Raw genomic sequence first — 26,224 nt, forward strand, 5'->3', positions numbered from 1 at the left:
TGCGCTAGGCAGCTTCGCACACTGCAACCCACACACATTCGCCCCCTCCTCGCCGCCACCCTCGCCCAGCAAGCGCATTATGACGGCCAAGCCCCGCCCTTCTTTTTCACCCGCCAATCACACGGCAGTCAGCCCCTGGGTTGGCGCAGCGGCGCCCCCTTCCACCCACGTGGTGCGCCTCCCTTCGCCGCTGCCCGGGCTGCGCGCTGGTTCCGCTGGCGGCGCGCGCTGCCCGCCCCTGCCCTGCCCTGCCGCGCCGCGGGCTGTCCGGCCGGCCGGGGGCGCGCGGCGCTGGCGGTGACGGTGGGTGGCCATGGTGGTGTTCGCGGTGCCTGCAGAAGTCGCTGTGATCCTGCTGGATATCGAAGGCACCACCACGCCGATTACCTATGTCAAGGTGAGCGCTCGCTGCGCGGGGAGACGGTGCCTGGCTCAGGCGCTGCGCCTGCAAAGCGAGGTGGGCGGCGGGCAGCGAGGAGCCAGCTGGCAAAATAGTCCTGAGGCCAGGCGGGTTCCTACAGGGTGGCGCTGGCTGGCATCAGAGCGGTGGGGTCTGCTTGCTTCGTGGGAGAGGTGAGCCCCTGCCAAGGCTGAAAAGCCCTTCATGGCTATCCTGCTGCTCCTGCTGAATCTTGCGAGGAGTGTGATGCTGGGCGGACTGGAGGCAGCTTTCCCACCCTTTGCCAATCAGAGCAGTTCTCTCTTGTTTTTTATTTTTCATCTTTTTTTTGCCTTGGCTGCTTGCATGGGTGGGGTCTGTCTCAAGGGTTCATTTATTTTGCAGCTCCACTGATCGTTGCCCTGAAACCATTCTATATCACTGACCTATCTACCCACGTTAAATTTAAATATAGAAACATTGAGAGACCACTACCTGTAGTCTATCCCTTACTTCTCACAGAACACCTACAGTTTAGGAATAACATCTTAATAAACTTTTACTATCCAGCCCCTGTTCTGCACCCTGCCACATAAATGCAGTTTGTCAAATGTGAGTAGATTACTTTGACTAGAGTGCTGCTAGCCTGCCACATCATCAGGTATTCAAGAAACCAGGTCATTTGTACATGCCTCAAACCCAGTCTTGTTTGCAAAGCTCTACTGTGGCTTAGCGCACAGAACACAAGTAGTGAATTGAAAATATGGCAGTGGTTTGGGGTAACTAGTATGGAATTCCTACACAGCTGGTGGACATGTACTTTAGTTTATCTGATTGAGTTTTTAATATACATTTTTGGATGTAGCATTAACCATAGGTCACTTTAAGAATGTTGTCACTTTGGATCACAGTTCTAGTTCAAGGTTACTCTGTGTGCTGCTCTGTCAAACTCTATCAGGCTAGTGCTCAGAACATAGATGTCTGCAAAAGAAATGAATTAAAAATGAAACAACCCTACTGAATATACAAGCCAAGATTTTTTCCTTGTTAGTTTGACTGCTGCTGGCATGCATTGACAACAACACAGTGATCAAAATTCTGATTTTACAGCTTAATTTGCCAGCAAATCAGGACCTCATAAAGGCAAAACAACAGTTTAGTTTTTCATAACTGTCCCAAAACAGCTAAATAAAACACACACCATTCCAAATGCAAAACAATTACAGACAAGTTAAAAATCCACCTTCTTATTCAGCAAAGAAAGGGCAGCACTTGCTTATTAGGGTTTTTAATATATCTTTATGCTGGTTTCAGCCAATCAATATATTGAGTGGTTCCTTTTTTTGTCCCAGGGCTGCTCGTCTCTGCTGTTTGTGAAGCTGGCCTTCATTACCAATCATAACTAAAATTAAATATAAGAAAATAAAATCAAGTTTCACTAGTCTTCTGACTGATTACCCCATCACCACCACCACCTTTCACCCACTGGCTTTCATGTAGGTCACTCTTTTAAGATAATATAGGTTTACATGTTGCTATTTTTGTTTTTACCATATACAACATTTTTCTTCTCTGTAATTATGATTTTGGTAGATCACTAATATACAAGGTCAAAACCTTGGGTCTTTGAAAGGAAACTAACTTTCTAAATCTTGCTTGTGGGGACTGTAGGCAGCAGCCTAGTCTTTATTAGGCCTGGTCTACACTTCCAAATTTTGCTGACATGGTTATGTTGGTTCTGGTTATGGGTATAGGTGTTCCTTACAACATAGGTACGCTGTCAAAGTAAACCCTCCTACTGGAGATGCAGTTACACTGGCAAAAGGCCTTTTTGGCTGGTATAACTGCATCAGCACAAGGATGATTTTGCTGGTATAGTTTAGTTTTTGAATGCTATTTTAACCACATTATGTTTTCTATGCATCAGGGCAAGAGTGTTCCAAGAGAAACATTTTAAAATGTATTTCTGAGCATGTTGGTGTGTGGTTTGTTTCTCTCTGCCTGTGGTGGTGTAGGAGAGGGTTTGAGTTGCATAGACCAGTGGGCCATGCCCTTCCTCACAAGAAGGTGCAAAAGACTAACCACAGGCTGGATCTTCAAGTAGTTCTCAAGTCTCAGCTTTCATTAAAAAACAAACCAACCTTCAGATGCTATTCAAATGTGACGTCCATGTGAATTTGTAGAGAGCCAATAGCTGAGATGTGAACTGCCTATTCATTTCAGTGTGTGCCAATGCAGATGTCAACAGTATAATTATGGGGTGGCATAAGGAGCTGATGATATATAAATTAAGATGTGTGGGCATTTAACAACACATGGAGGCCCCAAATTACTACTTTTCCTTAAGGAGGCTCAGCTTTCAAAAATTTGGTAAATGTTGATTTGGCCCTAAACCAAATTATAATAGAATATGAGATCTCCCGTGTTTAGTTTGCCAGTTTTAAACCCTCAATGTTGTATGTCTCACAAACACTGAACAAGAGGTATTACTTTCGGGCCCACTGACGCTACAAATATAGCCATGTTTGTTTTATAACTGATTTGACACTCATCTGACCTGGTTACAAATGACAAATGCTGTTGTGTTCACACAACAGCTTTTTTCTTAACACAGTCATTTTAGTGCATCCACACCATAGATGCTGGAACTGCGGGTGTAGAAGCACCCCCTGCCTTGAAATGGATTCCATTATATACAAGTTTCAGAGTAGCAGCCGTGTTAGTCTGTATCCGCAAAAAGAAAAGGAGTACTTGTGGCACCTTAGAGCTTTCGTGAGCTACAAGCTTATGCTCAAATAAATTTGTTAGTCTCTAAGGTGCCACAAGTACATCTTTTCATTATATACAGGGTTCACAGTTTGGCTCAACGTCCCTCAGCACCACCACTATAAAAATTGTTTCAGCACTCCTGGTCCACACCCACCATGTTACCTAATTGTGTTCGTATCAGTGCATTTTTGGAAAAGTGAGAGCCCTATCCCAGAATACCTCAGCCCAAAAGATATGTACACACAGCAGCACCATCCTGACATTGATCAATGCACTCTGGGAGTCCTACTGCACAGAGAGCTGGGAAGAAAGAGGGCCAGACAAATGTGTTACATGGATACAGTTAGGGTTCCCTGCCAGCTAAGCAAAACTGTTATGAACTGGTTACAGGAAGACCGTTCGTTCCATCTTAGGCCATTGACAAGGGTAAAATATAGTTAGCTGCCACTGTTACTTGAGCTTGGTCTACACTTAAAAATTTTGTCTGCGTAGCTATGTTGGAGGGTGGGAAATCACACTTAACTGACATAGCTGAGCTGGCAAAAGCCACAGTGCAGACTCATGGCATGTCTACACTATAGACTTAAGTCATTATGTTAGGTCCACGTACAGCCCCCTCAGTAATTACTGATGTCCACGCTACCTCCTGTCAGTGGTGCACGTCCTCATCAGGAGCGCTTCCACCGACTGAAGAGGGACAGTGTGTGTGGGCTGAGAGCCAGGGCTCTCAGCTTCATGCAGCTCCCCACAGAGGCAACCGCCCAGGGCTTCTCACCTCTGTGGGGAGATCCGTGCCCAGAGTCCAGTCAAGCTGCCATGCTCTACACAGACACTATGTTGCCCAAACTACACCGGCTTAAGCTCTACGCCTCTCGTGGAGGTGGAGTTATTATGTTGGTGTAGTAGGGCACTTACATCTGCGGGAGCAAGGCTGTCGTGTAGAGACGGACATAGTTCCTTTGCCAGTATAAGCTGCATCTCTATTAGGAAGGTTGCCGGTATAGTTATATGGGCAAACCCTTTCAAGTGTAGACAAGGCTATAGTACTAACTACGTGAAGTGTGTGCCCAACCTGTATCTACAGTTAACCAGGTACTAACGGGTTACAAACCCAGCTATGATCTGTTGCACAGGCAGGATGAAGGTAATAGTTCATACCGATTTCCTGAAGAATAGAATAGTGGAATCTTTTATAGAAATCGCTTCCTGAGAGGTAATTTTTATTGAATGAAACAAGAATTGATCCCAACAAAGTTGCAGCCTTCTAGATTCAAGAAATGATATAGTGGGATCACTCTCAAGAAGTATAAAGCCGTTTCTTCCTCATTCTGCCACTCATTCTTCTAGTTCTCCAGTTTTCCAAATCGTATCGTATCTTTGGCCTTAGACCATCAAATTTGCCGGTATTACTTTAAAATGGTATATTTTCTTGGCTACTGCTTGTATTTTTAAAATTGAATAAATCTGCCATATGAAGTACGCTTTGGCTCTAATAAAGCTTCCTTTAATGGCTTTATTATGTTAATTATTGCAATATGGCACACACTACTCATTTTCCTCAAAGAAACTTCTAAGCTGCATCTCTTTGCAACTTTAAGAATGGTTGCCACTAATCACTTACTCAGTTCCCTTCCTTTCCACTTCACTGATTAATTTATAGCTGGTCACTAAACAGTTGCAAGAAGATTTTTTTCTGGCTTCAATTGGATTCTCCAAAGAGGATTTTATAATAGAGTATAAATGGCTTACTCTTAGATATGTCCCATCATAGACTTCCCATCTCCTTAGAGAATATATATATTCCTCTTGTGCTGTAATTTCAGCAGATGATATAATTAATCTCATTCCACTTCCATCGCTTAATTCACCGAACTCTATTAATCTAGAGAGAGTTTTCTAATCTTCTCTCATATTAGAATCCCATTAGTAAGGAGCTGAGCATTTCAGCATGCTTAGGGATTTAGAATTTTTGCGTGTCCTAGGGCAGGGTTGTCAGACTCATCCTCTGCAGAGGGCTGACCTCAAATTTTAAATTATGGTTCATGGGGCATGGTATGAATTTGGGATTGTGCGCTATCCTCCACCCACAGCAGAACTTTCATTGATGTTATGGGAGGTTTGCATAAAGATCAAGGGTAGAATTTGCTCTTTATGTAATAACTAAGCCTCTGATTTTAGCATTTTGTTTCTACTTTTGTTGTCCCATTCAATTGGAAGATATTCTCAATTTTAGGATCACTGCTAGTTTTGAGTTCTTTTTCTCTCCCCTCCAAGTCTGTTCTGTCACTCTCTTAATATGTTGTCTTCATTCCCTTCCCTGCAACTAACCTGAGTTCCCAACCCCTTGAGCGTCCTTCCAGCCCCTAGAATGATCAGCAATGAAATAATCAGTGCTAGCATTGATATGTTGCACTGGGCTTAAGGTAGCACCCCAATTGGATGAATGGGTGTGGGAGATCTATCATTTTTTCAGGCAGGCTGCAGAGTCAGGAAGACAAAACTGCAGTGGTCGATTTCGGTTTATATTTGGAAACCTTTCTTTTCAATCATAAGGGCTAGACACTTTTTTTAAAATGAGAGTTAAGATTTTGCATAATACAAAGATTGTCATGGGGGATGGATAAATATGTCAAGCCAGCTGCATTTTTGACACATCTGTCACAATGGATACATTTTATCCAGTTTTCCCTGTTGAATTTAAGTGGACATCAATTTGAAATCTAGTCACTTTCTAAAAATCAGATAAGTAGCTTCAGATATTACCCCTCACCAGATTCCCTTGCAAATTTTTGTTTCTAATATTTTTCTCTCCCCCTGCTGCATGGAAAAAAAACACAACAGGGGAAATTGACTAGACAAAAGTTCTGTCCATTACAAAGTATTTTCAAGGGCACAGAGTAATCAAACTGAAGTTTTTTTCTTTAATCTTTTTAGTTGTAGTAATCTTATAACAATAGTAGATAAAACAAATCAGACAAGCATTTTTTAATTGATAGTTTTTTTGTTTTGTTCTCAATTAAAACGTGAAAAGCTTCTTACTCACCTGGCTGTAAAGAGAATTTTGAGAGTATAATCCAATCCAATGTAGTCTCTAGATCATTGGCTCTCAACCTTTCCAGACTACTGTACCCCATTCAAGGGTCTGATTTGTCTTGTGTTCCCCAGGTTTCACCTCACTTAAAAACATACAAAATCGACATAAAATACAGATGTGTCACAGCACACTATGACTGAAAAATTGCTTACTTTCTCAATTTTACCATGTAATTATAAAATCAATTGGAATACAAATATTGTACTTACATTTCAGTGTATAGTCTATAAACAGTATAAACAAGTCATTGTCTGTATGCAATTTTAATTTGTACTACTTCACGAGTGCTTTTTATGTAGCCTGTTGTAAAACTAGGCAACTATCTAGATGCGTTCATGTACGAAGACCTCTGAGTACCCCCAAGGATACACGTACCACTGATCTAGATACTGTCTGACAAACAGATGCATTAAGAAATTAAGTCAACACTGAAGACTAGTAATAATTGTTTGAACAACATTGAAGGGGACATGCAGAGGAGGAAAAATAATGGATTTGGGCCCTCTTGTGCTGCTTTGATACATAAAGACCTAAAAAGTTTAGTATTTAAAATTTTAAAAATACTATTTAAAAAGTTCATTTCTTTACCACCACAAAAGACTCTCGATAGTGATTGGAGAATTACGGACATAACTTGAGCCTGAAAGCAGAGCAGTGGAGTTGGGAAGTTGTTTTTAGTCACAACGCTTCAGTGCTGTTATAATTCTAATGACTACAAAGCACTTTAGAGAAAGTTGCTTTAAAGATGCAGCACCCTCCCCATTCACAACAAACATCCCTGGCATGCTCCTCTCTCCTTGCATCATCACCCTGAGGTCTTCCAGCAAAATCAGGGCAGACCAGACTAGATTCAACATTCAACAGGCTGGAGCAGAGAGCTGGGCCAGCCCTACAGGACAGGAGCTGCTGCAGGGTGAGTGCAGAGCAGGCTCACATTCCAAACCCAGGGCAGAGAAAGTGTGGGGGGACCCAATTGCCACTGCACAGGGTCCCAAAATTCTTTAATCCATCACGGTACCCAGGTGTCTCAGAGCCACAGGTTGGTTGTTTGACACAAACATCACATAACTGAGATGTCACTTTCACCAGAACAAAATAAAGTAGTCTGTCCAGCTGTTAGACTTTGTGTATTTAGATTATAATCTGACAGGGTGGGCACTTTTTTTGTTGTATGGTTATGCAGTGCCTAGCACAATGGGAATGAGACCTCTAGGTGCTACGCTACGGCAATACAAATAATAGTCTTTATGGTTTATTTGAGGTGTAATTGGTAGGATGACAGAGAAAGAAAAATGGTGGCAGTCAGTAAGGTATTTTCTTTAACAGCTAATGTTTGTAACAGGAAGGTGAAATAACTTAAACAGGGATAAACTTCCCAGCTCCATCCAAAGGCATGCTCTGCTTATCCCTGTAGTCCTGACTGGGGTCTGTTGGTGTTACTGTAATACACATGATTAGTGATAAGAAGGCTCGCTTGTGTTTCTGTTCTCCCTTAAGATTCCATATCATGGCTACAATTCTCCTCTCACATTTTTTCTAAGCTTGCTTTATTTCACTTAGAATTAGAAATACTGTCCAGCAGAGCTCAATTGAAAGCCTAAATATATGGCGATGTAAGACTTTCTTAAAAGACCGGTTTAAAAATACGTATAATTCTCTAGCTCAAATCACAAGTCAAATTTCATTTCTAGAATGGCCGAAGAGGAAGGGCCCCCTTCAAAACAGAAAAAAAAAATTCATATAACTTGTTAGTTCTGAGTGTGTGAGCAGTCAGCCTTGAACTCCTGTGCTTAGGAGTTGAAAGTCATGTCGTGTTATTTGAAAGATCTTCTCTGGACGTGCACTAAGATGTCAAATGAGACATCTTTTCATTAGTACAGCTGAACTTCAACTGGTCCCCCTGCTAATATTAAGTGATTGCAGCTACATAAGCGCTTGTTTGGTAAATCTGTGTTCACTAGCTTGCTTAAGGGGGCACCATCAACTTGAAAAGAATCACATTTCTGCCAGAAAGCTTTGTACCCACTAGTACTAGAGTTACACGTAACACCTGAGATCACTACAAGAGAAGATGATCCGCGAGGGAAAAAAAAAATTATGCCTCTTTTCAGTTCATTTCCTTTGAGCATTTGACAGAACAGCTTGATTCTCTTTTCCCTTCTACAGTCAGCTACCCCATGGTGAAAAGACCCTTGTAAACATCAGCAAGAGATCAGAAAAAAATTATGCTTTTTTTACACTTTTGTTTAATTTGAGGACATACTGTTGGAAAGCAGCTCTATCAGAAATTGGATTTTTCAAAAAATTGACCAACTTCTCTTTTTGAAGTCTTTTCATTGTTGTTAATAATACATGTACATAATGCTTTCACTTGGTTTTCAATGACCTATCTACTTCTAAGCACTTATTCGGATAACCTTGAGCCACACAGCACTTTGTGGTTCTGTTGGGTTTCTCTATGCCATCAGGGTTGGTGTTTGTTTTGGTCATCGTTAACAATAGTTACTGAGCATTTCTGTCTGTTTCATAGAGTTTTAACTCTTCAGTAATGCCTACGGTACACACAGTAACTAATTTTTTTAATCATATGTGCAGTATCCCTGTAAGGGAAACTTACATGAGTGTAAGTGCGCAAGTTTAAAAATGAGTCCTGTGTGTTTGTGTTACCAGGACACACTATTTCCGTACATCAGAGATAATGTTAAAGAGTACCTGCGTATGCACTGGGAAGAGGAGGAGTGCCAGCAGGACATCAGCCTTTTGAGGAAACAGGTGAGTGATTGGAACCATGTTATATCTTGCCAGAGTTTACTTCCTGCGAAGGACTTCAGGTCACTCAGAGCTGTGGCTGTTTTTACTAATCGTATCTCATATTTGTGAAGTAGAAGGAGTTATCACTTGACTTTGAGGACAACTTCCCTTCTTTCTGAGCTTATTTGTTTTTGAACGTACAGAGTGCGTCTGTCCCTCCAATATTCCATGGATGTGTTTACCTAATGTACATATCTGCTGACAGACGCCAGCCATAAATAGATTCAAATCCCCGCTTCCAGGATGCAGTAATGTGAACACAAACTGAACACACATTTTCCATCGCCACTCCTTAAAATGCCACACTGGCTCTGTTGGGCCAACACAGGAGTAAGGTCCAGAGACTAGAGTCATCCACTGAGAGTCAGGGATGTTCAGATAGTACTGCGAAGGGTACAGTATAAAAACCTACATAGGTAGAATCCCCTGCCTCAGGTTCCAAGATGTTTAAATTCAAGGGCTGTTTAGCTGATCTCTGTCACAACAATTCACTGGTGGAGATTCAGTCTTCACCTCTGAAATTCAACTGTACTGGAGCAGAACAGGAAGCCCAGCATAATTCTAATCAGAGGCTGGGTGCTGTGAATCTGTTCTTGCTGAGAGCATTCTTTCTGAAAGCTCTTTGTGGTGATCTGGCTATATATTTAGCAGCTGATCTAAACAGATAAATTAAAGGACTTATTTTGAAGGGTGCTGGGCACGCTGGCTCTGATCCAGTAAAGTTTAAGCACAGGAGTAGTCCCATGATGGGACTTCTCATGTGCTAAAAGTTAAGCATGCGTTTAAGTGCTTTGCTGAATTGGGATCAGAGTGCTCAGCGCTTAGTTCTGCTAGGACTCGATCCTGCGACCTTCCATTTGCAGCTGGATATGATGCTCAAGTCAGAAAACCTACCTCTATATCTAAGGTCACAGGGGAAATCAGTAACAGAGCTGAGATCTGACCCCAGGAGTTCCTGGCTCCTGGTCCTGTGCTTTGACCACTAGACAAGACTTCTCTCTCAAATATGTTACAGGGAGCACATAAATAGAATATTAACATCTGTTTTTCCAGGACCAACTTTTTAGGGGTTTTTTTGTTTTGTTTTTTAAATGGTAGTGGTTAAATGTAGAATCTGAATGTATTCCCCACTATCCTGTAACTATTTAAAATCTAGTTTGAGGCTTTATCTATGAAACTTCTATTTAAATATACAGAGTCTTTATGCCACATTTAATGCCTTCCCTTATTTTATTAAATGAATCTTGGAGAGAACTGTATACTTCCCAAAAATCATTGTGGTAAGACTCATTTATATTTAGGATTAAAGCAGTGTTGAAAGCGTTTAATGTGCTGTTCAAATGGTAAGTATTGGGTTTTTTTGAGAACCCATGTTTTTATGGATTCAGGAAATCTGAGTTTACATAGCTGGTTAATGTAGGATTTAGGTGAAGCCATTTTATTCTAGTTCTTTGTAGGTGTATGTTGAAATTTGTCCAGCTGGGACAATATCTTCTAGATAAAAAAAGGGCTCCATATTTAAATGTAAGACCAAGATGTTTAACTAACGTCCAAATGGTTTTGGTCAGTCAGTTATAAATACTTGGGGCCTTTATTTCACATTTTAAAAAAAGAATGTGAGTTAAATTTAAGTGTTTGAACTTAACTTATGTCCAGCCTTATGTAGTAGGGTAACCAGTGATCAAATTAGGTTAGTGTAGTTTACAATTAAAGTGCATGCTTCTGGACCCCAATTCTGGTAAAAGTCCCTATTCAGGAAAGCTGTTAAGCACCTGAGTAAGCCCGATTGACTTCATGTGTGTAAAATTAAGGATGTGTTCCATGTGCTGCCCTGAATAGGGATGGACTTATGTTCAACTGGTTTCCTGAATCGGGGCCCTATTTAGCAGTCTTGGGTCACCTTTTTTGTTCTTAATTTCAAGGCTGAAGAGGATTCCAACGTGGATGGCGTTGTGCCTATTCCTTTAGAAACTGGAAATGGAGAAGATGAAGTGGAACAGGTCATCCAGGCTGTAGTAGACAATGTGCACTGGCAGATGTCCCTGGACAGAAAGACCACAGCATTGAAACAGCTGCAGGGTCACATGTGGAGGGCAGCCTATGCAACTGGACACATGAAGGGAGAGTAAGTAACTCCTGTTCCTGAAAGTTTCCTTGAAGTAGATCTTTTATATTTTGCTGAGCTAAGTTTCTTGGGCATACGTTGGAGCCAAGTAGTTACATAGTGGCTGGAAGGTGACCGGTCATAGCAGTGTAGTGCTGTATAAAAATGTAATCCGATTACTTCTTAGCTGAACTTCTTAGCTGAGCCCAAGCACTATCATGGAACCAAGACCAAGTTCAGCCAGTCTCACCTTTCACCTTGAATGCACAATGCAAAACTAATCCATGATTTGTGGTTGATTTTACCCATGGGATCTAGGGAGCAATATTGTAAAATGACTTTGGGAAATTGTAAGACCCTGGGATTCAGTTTAGTTTACTGTAGTCATCCCAATGAGTAATGGGAAAACTTGAGGGGCAAAGGAGTGTGATTTCCCCCCCCCCCCCCCCCCCAGCCTGTATAAAATGATCACTATATTCAGCAGGTATGTGCTTGCACATTTGAGCACTTTGCTGCTATCGTCACCAGTAAACTGGCACCAAGGCAAGATGGCAAACACTAACTCACAGGCTCTATGGGAAAAGACAGAACTTGAGAAATAGGAACTTGAGAATACACATCGTGAGGAAACTGGAGCGAGCAATTCTGCTCAAGTGATTGAGGGCTCTCTCGTTATGTTAGCGAAATATATGTATCCTATTATTCAGCTGGTAAAACTGACTCATTCATTTAGCAAGGGAGATCGAAAGCACAAGTTGGTAATTCTCAGTTTAGAGAACAGCCCTCCTTATTTCAAATCATTTATCCAACAGTTACAATTAATTCTGGGACAAGGTGGATAGACAAACCTAAACAAGAAATTGGAGAGGAGTTGAGGGAGAGCACGAAAAGTGAGATGAACTCCCTTCTGTCTTTGGGACAGGTACTTTCATTCCTAGGCATCTCACAGTTGCTGAGAGTGGAATAGCAAATCAAGCTCTCCACATCTCCACTGATACCTGGGGGGGTTTTCAGCAAACGGTGAGGTGGCTAAAATATTGTGAAGTTCTGCGGAGAATCAGGATAACCATTCAGTTGAAGTCCAGTATAGATATTTGACTATGCTTAGTGGTTCAATTCCATGGCTGAGTGAGAATGACCAGTCTCTAGGTGTTTTGGGTGTTCCTTGCACAGAGAAGAGAGAAGGGAAATAGAGAACTTGGGGAAAGGTAGAAGACAAAGGAAAAGTACTGTAGTAAAAAGGAGGAAGGGAAGCAGGAAGAAACTGATCAAATCTGTAAAAACATTGGGATGGTTTACAAAGGAAGAAAACCCATTCATGCTGTAGAGCGCATAAACAGCTATCAGCCTTTGTTTCGGTACAGTCAGCTAATAAACACTTGCATTCAGGATCATGCTGAAAACTGGCTTTTGTCTGCCAAGGTAAAGGCTAGGAACAACAACCCACAAAGGAGCCGTTGGGGAGCAGACACTCACACCTTGCACACAGCCACCTCGTCCCCCGTCGCGTTAGCAGCTGAAGTGAAGCGCCAGTATAGGCGGGTAGCACACGTACAAAACTTGTCAATGCGCAACTGAATGCTTACGAGAATTGTCAGAGGGGCGCTGAAGCAAACACCCACAGTCTGGCTCCAGTCCTTACACCTCTCTTATCACCATCCCTCCAAAGAAAAGCAGCAATAATAGGAGAATATGACCATGGGATAATGAACCCAGACTTGCCCATCTGCTCTCGAAACCGTCGCCCAACAACAAGCAATGGAGGCTGTGGGAAAGCAGCGTGAGTAGAAAAACGAGCCCTAATCACAGATCTACAGACCAACCACCTGGGTTCACCATGCCACATAAGATACGAGTCACAGCAAACCACATCAAAACCTTACACGGGCAATGCAATTACTTACTTCACAAATGGAAAATGGACAGCCTGATACACAAATGTGGAGAAAACACCCAAACCATGAAACATCTAGTGAGCCGCTGCCCTCTAAGAGCCTTTTCTACAGGGACACCTTGATTCATTCCATGGCACTGGAAGCTAATAGAGTGGATGACAAACTTGGACATCGACCTTTAATGTTGCTTTTCAAGTGGCCATATGAAAGAAGAGGACTTATTTTTGGAATCTTAAAATTTGAGCTTTGTCTCTTCGTGGCAGCTAGGGCCTTGGGTCAGTTCCCCAGAATATCCCCTCTTCCTCTAACCAAACCTGGCACATCACAATCCAAGACGCAGGAATTAAGCTTGGCAAACAAAAGCATGAGAGGGGCAAGTTCCTATCAGAATATGCTCTGTTTGAATTTTTTTGGTTAACTGGTACCAACGTTGAAGTTGCTGTACTTGAATGTCTTCTAAATAACCAGCAAACGTTGTATATAAACCCTCAAGTCATGTGGCATATTGAGCGCATGGTAGCAAAGAACTGGGGAAGAAGAGGACGCCACACTACTGTTCATGTAGTGTAAACAAATGTTCAGAAGGAAAGCGTATTCCTTTATGTCAGCTCAAAGTCCCCTATTTCTTCAGATACCCAGCTCCCATTCCTGGGTCTGATATTGCACTGTCTCGCATGCTGGGCAGTTGTTTACACCTGTACAGTGTGGCTGGCAAATGCTGCCATTCTGACGCGGTGGCATTTTACACCCCCACTGCACAGGTATAAAACCACTCCAAACGTGGCTGCAAAGATCACTTTCCTTGCTCGTTGCTTCCACTAAACCATGCTGCTCTGTGTCCCCCTCCCCTGGCTTGCCTCCTTCACCCCATCAAACAAACACTACTTGTCTTCATTTTTAAGGGCCTTTCTGGCCCACCCCTGCTCTCTCTAGGATCTCCCATACGCTATCAAGCTGTTGACCCCACTCTGCCAGTAATACCAGTCATCTTCATCCACTTTAAGCTTTTCTAACAAGCACCTTCATGCTCTCTCACTGGCCACCTTCCACACGGAACGAGCGCCTCATCCACATCTGCAAAGCCACCTCATCCTCCTTCAGACTCACTTCTGCTGCAATGCCTACAAAATAAAACTCTACAGTTATTGTGCAGCTGCTGGGCAGAGACCCCTGCTTATGCCGACCAGTAAAGTCCGCTAACTTTTGCTCCCCTAGTCGGTTTGTTGTATCCATCTGTTGTCTTATACGCTGATTGCAAGCTTTCTGGGGCAGGAACCATCTTTTTGTTCTGTGTTTATACAGCACCTAGCACGATGGGGCCCAAACCAGTACCTTGCTATAAATTGTAATGGTGTAAGGCCGTGGAGAAAGAGGCTATTGTCAAAGCCATCATTAGTGATTTTTTTTTCTGTCAAACTCATTATTCCTTTAACAACCTAAAAATCCAATCACACAAGGCTGAAAACTAACTCTGTTACCCCCTTTAACAAAACCTGCACTGATTTCTCTGTTTTCTTTTACCAAACTGATACAAAGCACCTTCCGATCATCAGACTAGGGAACTGATTGTAAAACAGAGCTTGGAGCTCTGCTGTGTTTTGCTCTTTGGATAAGAGTGGATGTCGAATGAACGCTGTTACAAAGGCGTGATACGGGAATACTGTGTCACCTATTAGTTGGTCAGATGGGCTCCAGTCTCCTGTTGCCGTTCGTTGGTATGGCTGTGATGATGGAAACACCATTGTGGCATTTTTCAACAGTCCGCAAAGCTGGAGTTTGGGGGTTTTTTTTGGTGCCTAACTATCAATAGATCTTCTGTCATTTCATCCCTGATGTAACTTTTGTCTTCAGTGGAGTTAAGCCATGGATGAAATTAATCTATGATTATTACTGTAAAACTTAAAGAACAAGTCCCCATAAATGGAGAAGGTCTGATCTGCTCTTCTTAAAGAAGCATTTTTTCCCTGATTGGTTCTTTAACCCTGAACATTTCATAGGAGCTGCATCAATAGATCGTAGGGCTGCATTCTCATTTCATTTCCACTCTTGGCCCCCAACCTTGCCTGCTGCAAGTGTTCAGAACCAGGAAACTAAGCTGATCTTCAATGGGTGGGAATGAGAGGGGGTTGCTCCTACTAATTACTAGTAGAATGGGAATGAAAACTATTTTATGGGACAGTCAGGCTTCAGAATGTAAGAGGTCTGTTAACTTCCTTAATCCCTCCAAACATCAGGCTGGTCAGGAACTTCTCTTTCCTCGAACGTTTAATGAGCTGGAGAAGCCTCAGCCAAGTGTCTGAAACAGCCGTTTGTAGCTACTTGCTGTTCAGTGATCAGAATAGATTGCTCGGTCAGTCAGAGTTAAGAGTGTAGTATTTGTTATGGAAATAAATTCCCCAGTGGAGAAGTGCTGAGCAGCTTTTAAATCCACCACCAAAAAATCCATCCGGTAATAGAAACGAAGCAGTTTGCATGGGGCAGTACTATGTTTGTCTCATGCAGCTGTCCGCAAGTTGTTAATATTGCAATTATCCTTCATTGCAGATTCTTCCAGGACGTGGTTCCAGCCATCAGGAAGTGGAGGGAAGCAGGAATGAAAGTGTATATCTATTCTTCAGGGAGCGTGGAGGCCCAGAAGCTTCTATTTGGATACTCAACAGAAGGTGATATTCTAGAGGTAGATAAGATTATAGCCTTCTTTACACCTTCTCCATCTACAAAATGGGGATGGTAGCTACCTTCCCGGAGCTGGGGTGAGGATACACTGGTTCGTGCTGGCGATGTGCTAACCATTAATATTCTTTGATGCTATAATAAGTTACAGAAAAATTAGAAGTGTAGGATGGGCGAAGAGAAAGTGGCTTTAGCTGCAGTTGTCAAGTCTGCTACAATTTCAGAGACTGCATTCCCATATTTGCTTTTTCAGTTGATACTGTGCACGGATATCAGCAAGAGCCTTTCCAGTGTGACGGTGTCAACACAACAGAAAGATCTCTTTCCTCTGCCCCCCTCTTAAAAAGAGAGAGAATCCCCCCTAATTAAGCCACCTCTCCAGAAGAGCCGGATACTCAGACAGACTCACTGAAAGCCAACCCCTAGGCACTGTGCAAAGCCTGTTTCCATATCAACACAGCTTGTAAATGGATGTCTTTAGCCATTTTTAAGGAAAGGTGCTGAGAAAGCTACGCAACTAATGGGGCCACCCTGCTCTGGATGCTCTGTCTATTTGTTGTATCATTGAAAATGGCATGTATTCTCTGGCTTTCCCGTGATCAGAGCCTTGTTTGTTAAATTCCCCTCACTGCATTGGTAGGAACTCGGGATACTGATTAGGGTTCTGTAGTTCATTACCTGGGTTCTAGAATTAGTATCCTCCTAAAAAAGCAATGCTCTCTTCCATCTTTCAGCTCTTCGATGGCCACTTCGATACCAAAATAGGTCACAAGGTAGAGAGTGAGAGTTACAGGAGGATTGCATCAAGCATCGGGTGTTCAACTAACAACGTTCTCTTCCTGACAGATGTCACTCGAGGTAGGAGGTCTGACTGGCTTTCCTGCTTTTCCCCACATTGCAGCCGAGGAGGGATGTGCTCTCTAACTGTACAGTGTTAAGCACTTACCACTGCCAGGGTTGGAATGTCTGCATGTCCGTTGCACTGCTCCTTTCTTAAACTTTCATCCCATCACGTAGCCTCGCTTGGTGTGTGGACTAGGGCAAGCATTTAACCTGGGGCTTGTCTACATGAACGTTTGGTTTGTGGCAAGCTGGGGTGTAAAGGGAGTAGATCAAAGTAGGCTAGGGAACTGTTGGTGCGCAGCAGCAGGGTCCACATGGACGCTTACTGGGGAGTAGATTTACACCTCAGCTTGCCACAAACTAGGTGTTCGTGTAGACAAACCCAGTCTATCACCTGGAGCCTAGCGCAGGCCACTAAAACTGGGTGCAAAGTAGTAAATCTGTGTCTATGTGCAATTGGCCAGTGTCTACAGGTGCTCAGCGTAAAACTAAGAATGAGGGTTATTGTATGCTGCTGTTACAAGCACCCTCTTCAGAAGACCCGATTCTCTGCTCTACACCATAGGCAATCATTTACATCTGTGCAAAGTGGGCGAGACCTCACCCATTGTGAGGTAGTAGAAAGTCAGGTCCAGAGAGCTTTTTTCCCCAGACCTTTTTCTTTACATAAATATAGCATAGTTTCTAATGTTATACCAGTGTAACTCCCAAGTAACTTGGTTCAGAACATATCCCTCAGTGTTACTCAAATGTAGCCCCAGATTAGGCCTCTAAGCAATGTATTCATTGTGGAACAAATGAGTAAATTTATTTGTCAGTATATCTATATTCCTTAATAAAGAAATGGAAACTTTATACTGGAAAACAAGCGGTGGAGGACAAGACAGAAATCCCAAAGGGAAACTTAACCCTAACATTAAGTAGTCTGATTTTGCACTCCCCATTTCCCCAGCATTCGAGTTCGAGTTATCAATAAACTGAACTCCCACCTCATTTTTCTACCAGACTGCCACAGGGGAGAATATTATGGAGGAGTCTGGAATTAGGATGCTCTCCAGCTCCCCTTGCAGGAATTTACTTTCCTGCTGCTCTGGCTGAAGCCAAACTGGCCTGTGTTCTGGGCCAGTTTTTCCTTTAGAAACTTCCCCCCCATGTGAGAACACAACTACATTCAAATATATTGATGAGACAATGTTCCCTTGCCTCCTACAGTACCCTAGAGTTCTGCTCTTTTCACAGTAAGGCAACAGAGAACTATTAAAAAGAGAAAATCCTGGTAAGACATAGGAGGTATTTGTCTCACTCGACTCAGCACTGGTGAGGCTCAGATGGAGTAATGTTTCCAAGTCTGGGTGCCACACTTCAGGAAAGATGTGGATAAATTGGAGCGAATCAGAGAAGAGCAACAAAAATGAAAAGAGGCATAGAAAATCTGACTTATGAGGAAAGGTTAAGAAAACTGGTCACAATTTAGTCTTGAGAAAATTAGACTGAGGGGGGGACCTGATAAGTCCTCAAATGCGTTAAGGACTGTTACAAAGAGGACTAGGATTACTTGTTTTCCCTGTCCAGCAAAGGAAGGACAAAAAGTAATGGGTTTAATCTGCAGCAAGGGAGGTTTAGGGGAGATATTAGGAAAACTAACTATCAGGGTAGTTGAGCTCTGGGACAGGCTTCCAAGGGAGGTTGTGGAATCCCCCTCATTGGAGGTTTTTTGGAACAGGTAGAACGAACCTATCAGAGAGGGTCTAGGTTTACTTGCCCCTGCCTCAGCAGAGGGGGCTAGATTTGATGACTTTGAGGTCCCTGCCAGCCCTACACTTCTATAAAGTGTATGGAGACCCAGTTTGATTCCAGCCTCCAGTCCCCTCATGCATTCTAAGATGCCTTCCAAAACTGGGGAGGCAGAGGGGTTGGAGGAGGCACATGTTGCCTTGCCCACCAATGTGAAACACCAAACTAACTGCATTGGCCTTCTTGTTTCCTAAACTCTGGTCTTTCCACAGAGGCAAATGCTGCAGAAGAAGCAGACATGCACGTGGCTGTGGTCCTGAGGCCAGGTAATGCAGGGCTAACAGACGATGAGAAGTCATATTACAGTCTCATCACGTCTTTCAATGAACTGTTCCTGCCTTCCTCCACTTAGGAGAACTTGTGCACATGCACAAAAGACCAAACTACACCCGCTGGAATTGTCCTTGTGTCATCTTTAATTATGTTGGTAATGAGAATTTTAGAAGATATGTACAGGATCCATGACCGTCTGCAGAAATTGATTTAAGTATTTTGGAGGGGATTTTTAATGCAGGGAAATTGAGGCCTGTCAAAGTCTGTTGGAGTTGTGAGTGGTGCGAGAAGCAGCATCCATGAAGCCTGTGTTTGATTAGCTTTCCTATCAGGGAATTTATTACTACAGGTTGACTGTTCTGCCAGCCAACCACCGGGTAATCTAGTTATGAAAGTCCATGTGACAACATTTGTCACTTAAAAACAAACTATTCTGTGAACAAAGAATTTCTCACACTCCCACAGACTTGACTCTTACAAGGAAATATGAACGTCCCCCTTCCAATAAGATCTGTAGCTCTCACGCTGGAAGTTAAATTAAGCGAAATTACTGTCTTAAGAGGTTAAGCTCTATATGTTCAGGATAGCCAAAGGTAAATGTCACATGTGGACCCATGAAGTTTGGAGGCTGCAGTTAGATCCGCCAAAGAGGAGGTTTAAATGTAAACCCGCTTGTGATATTGGGCTAGGTACTGCAGGACCTGCTGCATGCTAGAGCCAGATTTGCATTTATTTCAGAAACGTAGCCCTCTTAGCAATAATCCTGAAACTTTCCTTAAGCAGCCAAGAAATGGTTTCACTAACTTGTAACTCAGCTCAGCTCTAAATAGACATTAGAAAAGATAGTTCGTGGCTTTGGCACTACCTGCTGCACTTGATATCAATGAATGATTACAAAAATACAAACCATGTAACAGCACCACTTAACCTATGCCACTTTATACTATGTGGTAAATAAAAGTACAATTGTCTTCTGCCTAAAATTCCAGTATTTGCATTATCCCACCAGTGGTCAGCCTCTAGCATTGGTGGAAGGGTTTTCTTACCTGTAACCTGCTAGCTTTCCTTCAGTACTTCCACGCCCTTCCCCATTGTTTCCTGCAGGCCATGTGAGCCTTCTCTTGGAGAGGAATTGGTGTGACACTCAAAACCTTCCTCTGCTTTCAGTGGTAGTTCTACACATAGTAGGAGAGCAGGAGCAGCAAGTTGGCTACCTGTTGTTAACAGCAGTCAACACAGGGCCTAAGGGTCTAATTCATCACTGCCTTGCACTTGTTGTAGGTCCCTTGCACCTGTGGGTATAAAGCACTATCCAATCAGAATGGTAGTGTTTACAGCTGTGAAGAATGGGTGTAAAATAGCTTAGAGTGTGAGGCAGTGAAGAATGGCCTACAGGGAATCCTTTAACTCAAGGAACATCAAGTATTCCAGTAAAATGTACACAAACCCCAGCCTCTCTTGCTTGTGCAGAAAAGGTAGCGATGGATGCTACTGCATATTTGGACATGTGCTTGTCTTTGTCCCTCACCGTGCATGTTTTACCGGCACAACCGGACTGCTTCCGTTTTTTTGGCTAATGGTTTGAAACATGTCAAGTTTTACAACTTTATCTACTTAAACATGGTATGACAAAAGGACCCAGAAATCCTTACTTCTGCCTAGGTCGTCCTAACAGCCCATGCAACCAAATTCATGAGCAGAACAGGAAGGAAGGAAGGAATTTTTTTCATAGCGTATCTGTATAATTCACAGATTCCACCTTGTCCAGGATCCTTTCTGCCTGACTGGGATCGAAGAACGTGTCTCCACCTAGCCTGTGTGGGGGCTGCCCCCTGCAGGGGAGAGAGAGAGACAATTCTAATACCATGAGCCACAGCAGTGGAGGTTTAGTCTTCCCAGTGGTGGGGGTATTTGATTCTACCAGGATGTGCCCCCTACAGGGAAGGGAAAAGGTGCCATGTTCTGCCATCAGAGAAGTACAGAAAGCAGCTATTCACTCTCTACTGCCTCTCATGGGGACCCACTGAGCCAAAGCAGCTCCTGGAAAGAATAGGTACCTGGAGGTGGAACGGACTTGCTCTTTCCCCAGAATGTACCAGATAGAGATCAGTTCCTGGAGTCTTCTAAGCATTCATGGGTGCGTAGAAGACAGCCTTCCTTCCCTGTGAGACGCATTCATCAGCAAAGAAACCAAGGGGAAGCTGTGTAGGGTCAGGTTATGATTGGAGGGGAGAGGTGTGAACTTATCGCCCTGATAGTACTGTTACTACAGCCTCTGATGCCAGGAGGGGGAGGGAAAGTGAAGATCCTAGGGTCGCATGTTGGGATGAGAAGGTGCATTTCACCAGCTTTCGTACCAGTATTTCCCATGTGTAACTCTAGGAAGCGTTTGTGTGTAGATTACGATGCTCCTTCTAATCCAACCCCTGATTATTTTTAAATCTCGTTTTTAAGTTAATCATGATTTTTAAATGTGTGGGTTTGGCAATACTGTGCCTGAGAACTAGAAAGTAAAACAGGCTCACCTGTTCTACTACCCAAATGTGGGCCCTGAGCCTGCATTCAGTTGGGTACAGAGGGCCCATTATGTCCAGGTAAGAGGATTTCCACAGGCTCTGCGCTAACAGAGCCAATAGCAGGACTGGGCCTTAAACAGAATGCCAAGATTAAGTCAACGTTATAAATGCTCAAGTACATTTGTAAAGTGCTGTGGCAGGTCAGTGGTGCTAGTAACACAGAGATGGTTTCTGCAAAAAAATAAAATGCATCTTGACAGCACATCCCTTTTAAACGGGGATGGCAGGTCCTTAGGGAAGTAGCTGCCCCGTTTTAAGAGAGAGACCCAGCTAATCTGAATACAGCTGTGGCCCACTACTTAGAGTGATCTTCGCCCTAAACCAAGCACACTGCAGAAATGTACCAGATTCACAATCCTTACTGCTACAGCCGTATCTGCATGACTGACTGGGCATTGGATTTAGGTAAAGTTGATGTGTACCATTGTATTTCAATGCAAAGTGAGTATCTGCTCACATCTTGTTCCATTTGTCATAATGAAACTGTGTATATGGGGGGGGGGAAAATAAAACTCATTCTTTCCATAAAAGTTTATTCAGTGGTCATGTTTCAGTGTACATTAGTTATTGTTCAGCTGCACTGAAATGTACCATTAGAAATACTTTAAGAAATGTACAGTACATCACCAAAAGCCTGAAACTCAGCTTGGATTGCATATTGTTAGTGGAAAAAATTCACAAACTTCATTTTTTTTCTTTGATAAAATTTCAAAATATAAAATGATAAAACAAAAGCATTATTTGATTTTTAAAAAGTCACAGTGGCCTATTTACAGTAAACACTTTTTAAACAAAAGCTTACTACTCTCTGCTCAATATGCACATGTGTGAGATTCTCCATTTATGTGTGTTCCTACCAGTCTCACCTTCCCCTGGCAGTGAAGAAAAGAAAAAGATATGTGGATTGGCTTTGTTATTTTGAGTCTTCTGCTAATGGGTGGTAAACCCACCACTACTTCATTTTAATGACCAACACCCACATGTTCCCTTCGCTGGAAGTGTCCCACTAACTTTTTCTTATTCTTAGATAATTACTAACGGCCCAAATTCTGCAGCCAGATGTAGACTCTCCATTCAGTGGAGTTACTCTGGAATTACACCAGGGTAACCAAGTCTAGAATTTGCCTCAAAATAATTGATTTCATAGGGCTGGTTGAAAATTTTCCATCAAAACTGTTTTTCAGTGGAAAATTGGGTTTTTTGTCAAAATGAAATTGTTCACTGAGCGTGTCCTTCCTGCAGAAAATCTAGACTTTTCCCTCAAAAAACTAAACTCCCCAAAACCAAACCATTTTGATTTGGAAATGTTGGATTTTCAACCTGCTCTATAATTTGAGCTGTATTTATTTTACATTATGAAAAGTCTCCTAGTTTTGGCCATTGAACCAAGATCATTGGTAGTTTAGCTCCGTCCCCTTTATGAATGGAATGAAAGCTCATCTGAGTTCTGCTGGGGTTTTTGTCTAGCCAGCTCTGCCTGTAGCTATTTCTTTACTATCCTGAACTTTTAAGGTGAATTCAGCCCCATGCAGAGGGCCAGAGCTAGGCCAGTCCACCATTTAAGTCACACTTAAGCCTGAGGACCCTGATCCTTCAATGAAGTTTGTAAAGGTGGATTCCAGCTGCCATTAGCTTCAAGGGGGCTCTGCAGGGATCCAACCAATCAGAGTCCATTGCTGAATTAGGCACATAAGTAGGTAAGTTGAGGCAAAGGCCTCTGCAAAGGGTGAATTTCACCATTAGTGTATAAGCAGTAAAATAAACCTACATCCAGTAAAATCTGCCTGAATTTATGATGTTCTGATCATACATGAGCCAAAATCTTCACTCAGACTAAGTTCAGACAAGGTTCTCCTTGTCAGTGAGAAATAGTGAGAAAAGCAGCTTTCTAAATATTATACACAGTATTTTATGGAAGCACTACAAATAAAAAAAACACCCTCTTGGTCCCTGCTGGGCAGAAGAAAGTTCACATTTTGACCTAGTGCTGTTTGTTCACGTGGGTCACAGCTGCTCAGACCATACCACATTGAGATGTAGCCCAGCCCCACCCATGCTGCGTTGGGATACGTTTTCTAAATTCGCTTTGGTGCAGGTGGGCTGCCTCAGTCCCACAACAAGGTGGGCATCTGCTGCTGAACACTGTCTGCTTCATTGTCTTTTTAGTTGTCTAGTTTTTCCCAAACCAGGCCTCACCTTTACCGGTTTGCCTATTCTTAAGCAAGGGCCAGTATGTTTGTGCTCTCTTCTTCCACTGATTGATTCTAAGTCCAGTTGCCATGAAACCAGCTGGTAATTCTTCCTCACTTCACAATCAAGTTACCCTTGTCCAACAACAAGGCAATAAAAACCAGTTGAAACCTGAGACAAGTGCAGTCTAGTGGTCTGATTGCAGGAGTAGGAGCCAGCAACGCCTGACTACTAACCCTGACTGACCTGTCACCCTGGAGAAGTCATCTCCCCAGCCGTATAATGGGGATAATACGACCTACCTGACAGTGGCCTTGTGAGGATTAGGATATTTCTAAGATGAATGGGACAGGGGTTAAGGAGAGAGACCTCTCTAGCACAAACTTAGTAATCGGTCTTTCTTTACAAATACATTGGTGTTTTCAGATTTGGTCAGAAAGATCCTTGCGTTTTTGCTCTGCTCTTAAACAGCTGCCCTCAGAGCCCTTTGGCAATACGTCTGTGACTGTACATAGAAAATGAACTTGTCAAAAAAAAATGTAATGAGGTCATGGGTTAAATCTTGTGACCATTCAAGCCCACCTGCCATGTAACGAGGGCAGGGTTACACCTGATCTGTTTGATACTCGGATGCTTCAGACGGGCTTTCGGAAAAGCTCAGAAAGTTTTCCTGGTACTCAGAACAAATGATCTCAAATCTGTAGTGTCTGAACTCCACGGCGAAGGTGCCAAAGTAGCAGAGGAAGCACATCACCAAGCCCCACTGAATCCTGGCTGCGTGCATATGGATCCCCTGTGCCATCAGGATAAAGTCTGGAGAAGAGCTGTCAAGGAGAACATGTCTGAGCAGCCTTAGTCCTGGATGAGAGCAGATAGAGCCGCTGTGGGTTGTTTTTCAAATCTGTGAGGTGATAACATCTTGCCTTCCTTTTACACTTAAATATAATCCCCTGGACAGTGGCAACCAACATGCAATTAAAAATGGTATTTAATAGAAAATTAGGGACAGGGTGAATGTCAACAATCTAATTCAGCAGGAAACTGGACAAACCAGGGACATTTGCAAGCCTGTCACATGTGGCAACACTTTCATGGGGCTAATGAATGTGCTTCTATTTCCACAAAATTGTGCTTAGCTCTTGCACCACACTGTTCAACTGTACATCTCAAAGCATTTGACAAAGAAGGGGAAATATCATTCCCATGATGAAAAGGGCACAGAGAGGTGAAGTGACTTGCTCAAGGCCAAACAGCCACGCAGTGGCAGAGCTGAGAACAGAACCCAGTTTTGTGTCCTAGTTCCGTGCCCTAGCCGCAGACCATGCTGCCTCTCAGTGAGAGCAGGCTCAGTCCCATTCTGGGCTAAGGTTAAACCCACTTATTACTCCTACCACCCTTTCCAGATCCTCTGCAAAACCAACCTTTTTTGGGAAGCCTAGAAACACTGACCTACAACAGTAAAAATACCATCACTCGCCCAATATACTGAAGAAGAAACACCACAGTTTGAGATCAAACCTTCCTCCGAGTCTCCTAAGGCTTTTTCCGTTGATTGCCTATTTGGACTCAACGCCTTAGGACAGGGACTGTGTCTTTGTATCTCATGCTGTGCTGAGCACGCTGCTGGCATTTAACCAACACTGACCTCATGCTCCACTGTTACTCTTTTGTCTTATCTACAGTATTAAAACGACCATGCTGGGGACCCGGTTCCAACACAAACTTCCCTAACTGGTTAAAACACTTGGACTGCAGGAAGGAGCGGAGTCTTGTTTTAACCATGTTCCAGCCCTGCAAAGTCCAAGACCTGACCAAGCTGGGGGACCTCCACACTGTAACTGGGTCCCTCAACAGTGTAGATGTGACCTTTGACTTTGTTATAGGACCTGCTTATCTGCCTACCTTTTCTAGAAGATTGTTGTTTAACCTGCACCCTGAGAGGAAAGGGTCACACACATTTACAGCTAAGAAAACGAACAGCCTCCCACATAGCTTCATGCTCAGGGTTGGATTTATCACAAAACAGGCCATTAGAATCTGCTCCTTTGGGCCATATACAGCCATAGCGAAAGCAGTCCCAGTCCCCATTGCAGTGAATGGGTGCTGTGACCTTATGGCTGAATTTGGCTCTAACGGTCTCCTATTTCCTCCACATTTTCAGGGTTGTTCTCAGGTTGTGCCCAAGGGTGAAATTCACCCCATGCAAAGGGTCAGCTCAAGGGTTCTACCTCACGTAAGGCCTATTTGGAGAATTTCTATGGGACTTCAGTGTTAGATAGGCCTGGTGTTGTGGCCCTCTGCACAGGGTGAATATCACGTGTGGTGAAGTAACCAGACACCAGGGCACTGAGATGATAGGATTTTGCTGGTAACATTCAGCACGTTAGTTTGTGAGCTTCTTTAGAGATAAAGAGAAGGACTGAACACTGGCTCACTGGATTTCCAGCTACAGCAACCTTTCCTAAACTTCTCAAGATGATGTACTTTTTCCAGACCCAACTTGCTGCAGCTCTTTGTGCAGAATCTTACACCAACCTTTCTGGAACGGAAGTTGCTGGCAAAGAAAAGCATGCAAGGGTACAGACCTGGCAAATTATTTGTGATACATAAAGCAAAATCATGAGATAAACCTCTCTGGAAACAACAAACTTTTGTAGCTAGAAACGGGGGAGGACTCTATATGTTTACATCAGACTGGTGTATTTCCTGACATCTGGTGAAATTTTCAAAAGTGCCTAAGTCACTTGGGAGCATAAATCCCATTCTGAAAATGGGAATTAGGTGCTTTTTGAAACTTTTACCCAAATAAACCTTCAAAACACT

At 43.0% G+C, this 26,224-nt stretch overlaps 2 protein-coding genes across 6 annotated transcripts in view; one reads left to right on the forward strand and one right to left on the reverse strand.

Annotated features, from left to right (window-relative positions):
• The first annotated feature begins 239 nt into the window (after nt 1-239).
• ENOPH1 (enolase-phosphatase 1) lies at nt 240-19,618 on the forward strand. The gene is made up of 6 exons (XM_048847739.2): nt 240-397; nt 8,913-9,014; nt 10,976-11,178; nt 15,597-15,729; nt 16,460-16,583; nt 18,575-19,618. Exons 1-6 carry the CDS (start codon nt 314-316, stop codon nt 18,712-18,714), a joined length of 786 nt encoding a protein of 261 aa, XP_048703696.1. The 5' UTR covers nt 240-313; the 3' UTR covers nt 18,715-19,618.
• Nucleotides 19,619-21,727: 2,109 nt separating this feature from the next.
• Nucleotides 21,728-26,224, reverse strand: part of TMEM150C (transmembrane protein 150C) — a 46,287-nt gene continuing 41,790 nt past the window's right edge. For all 5 annotated transcript variants that reach the window (XM_048847741.2, XM_048847740.2, XM_075127469.1 and 2 more), the window contains one exon: nt 21,728-24,214. In XM_048847741.2, coding sequence (XP_048703698.1) covers nt 24,006-24,214 — 209 coding nt within the window. In that variant the 3' untranslated portion in view covers nt 21,728-24,005. The remainder of the gene's footprint in view (nt 24,215-26,224) is intronic.

Source organism: Caretta caretta, chromosome 4 (assembly GCF_965140235.1).
Source record: "Caretta caretta isolate rCarCar2 chromosome 4, rCarCar1.hap1, whole genome shotgun sequence".
Lineage (NCBI taxonomy): Eukaryota > Metazoa > Chordata > Testudines > Cheloniidae > Caretta > Caretta caretta.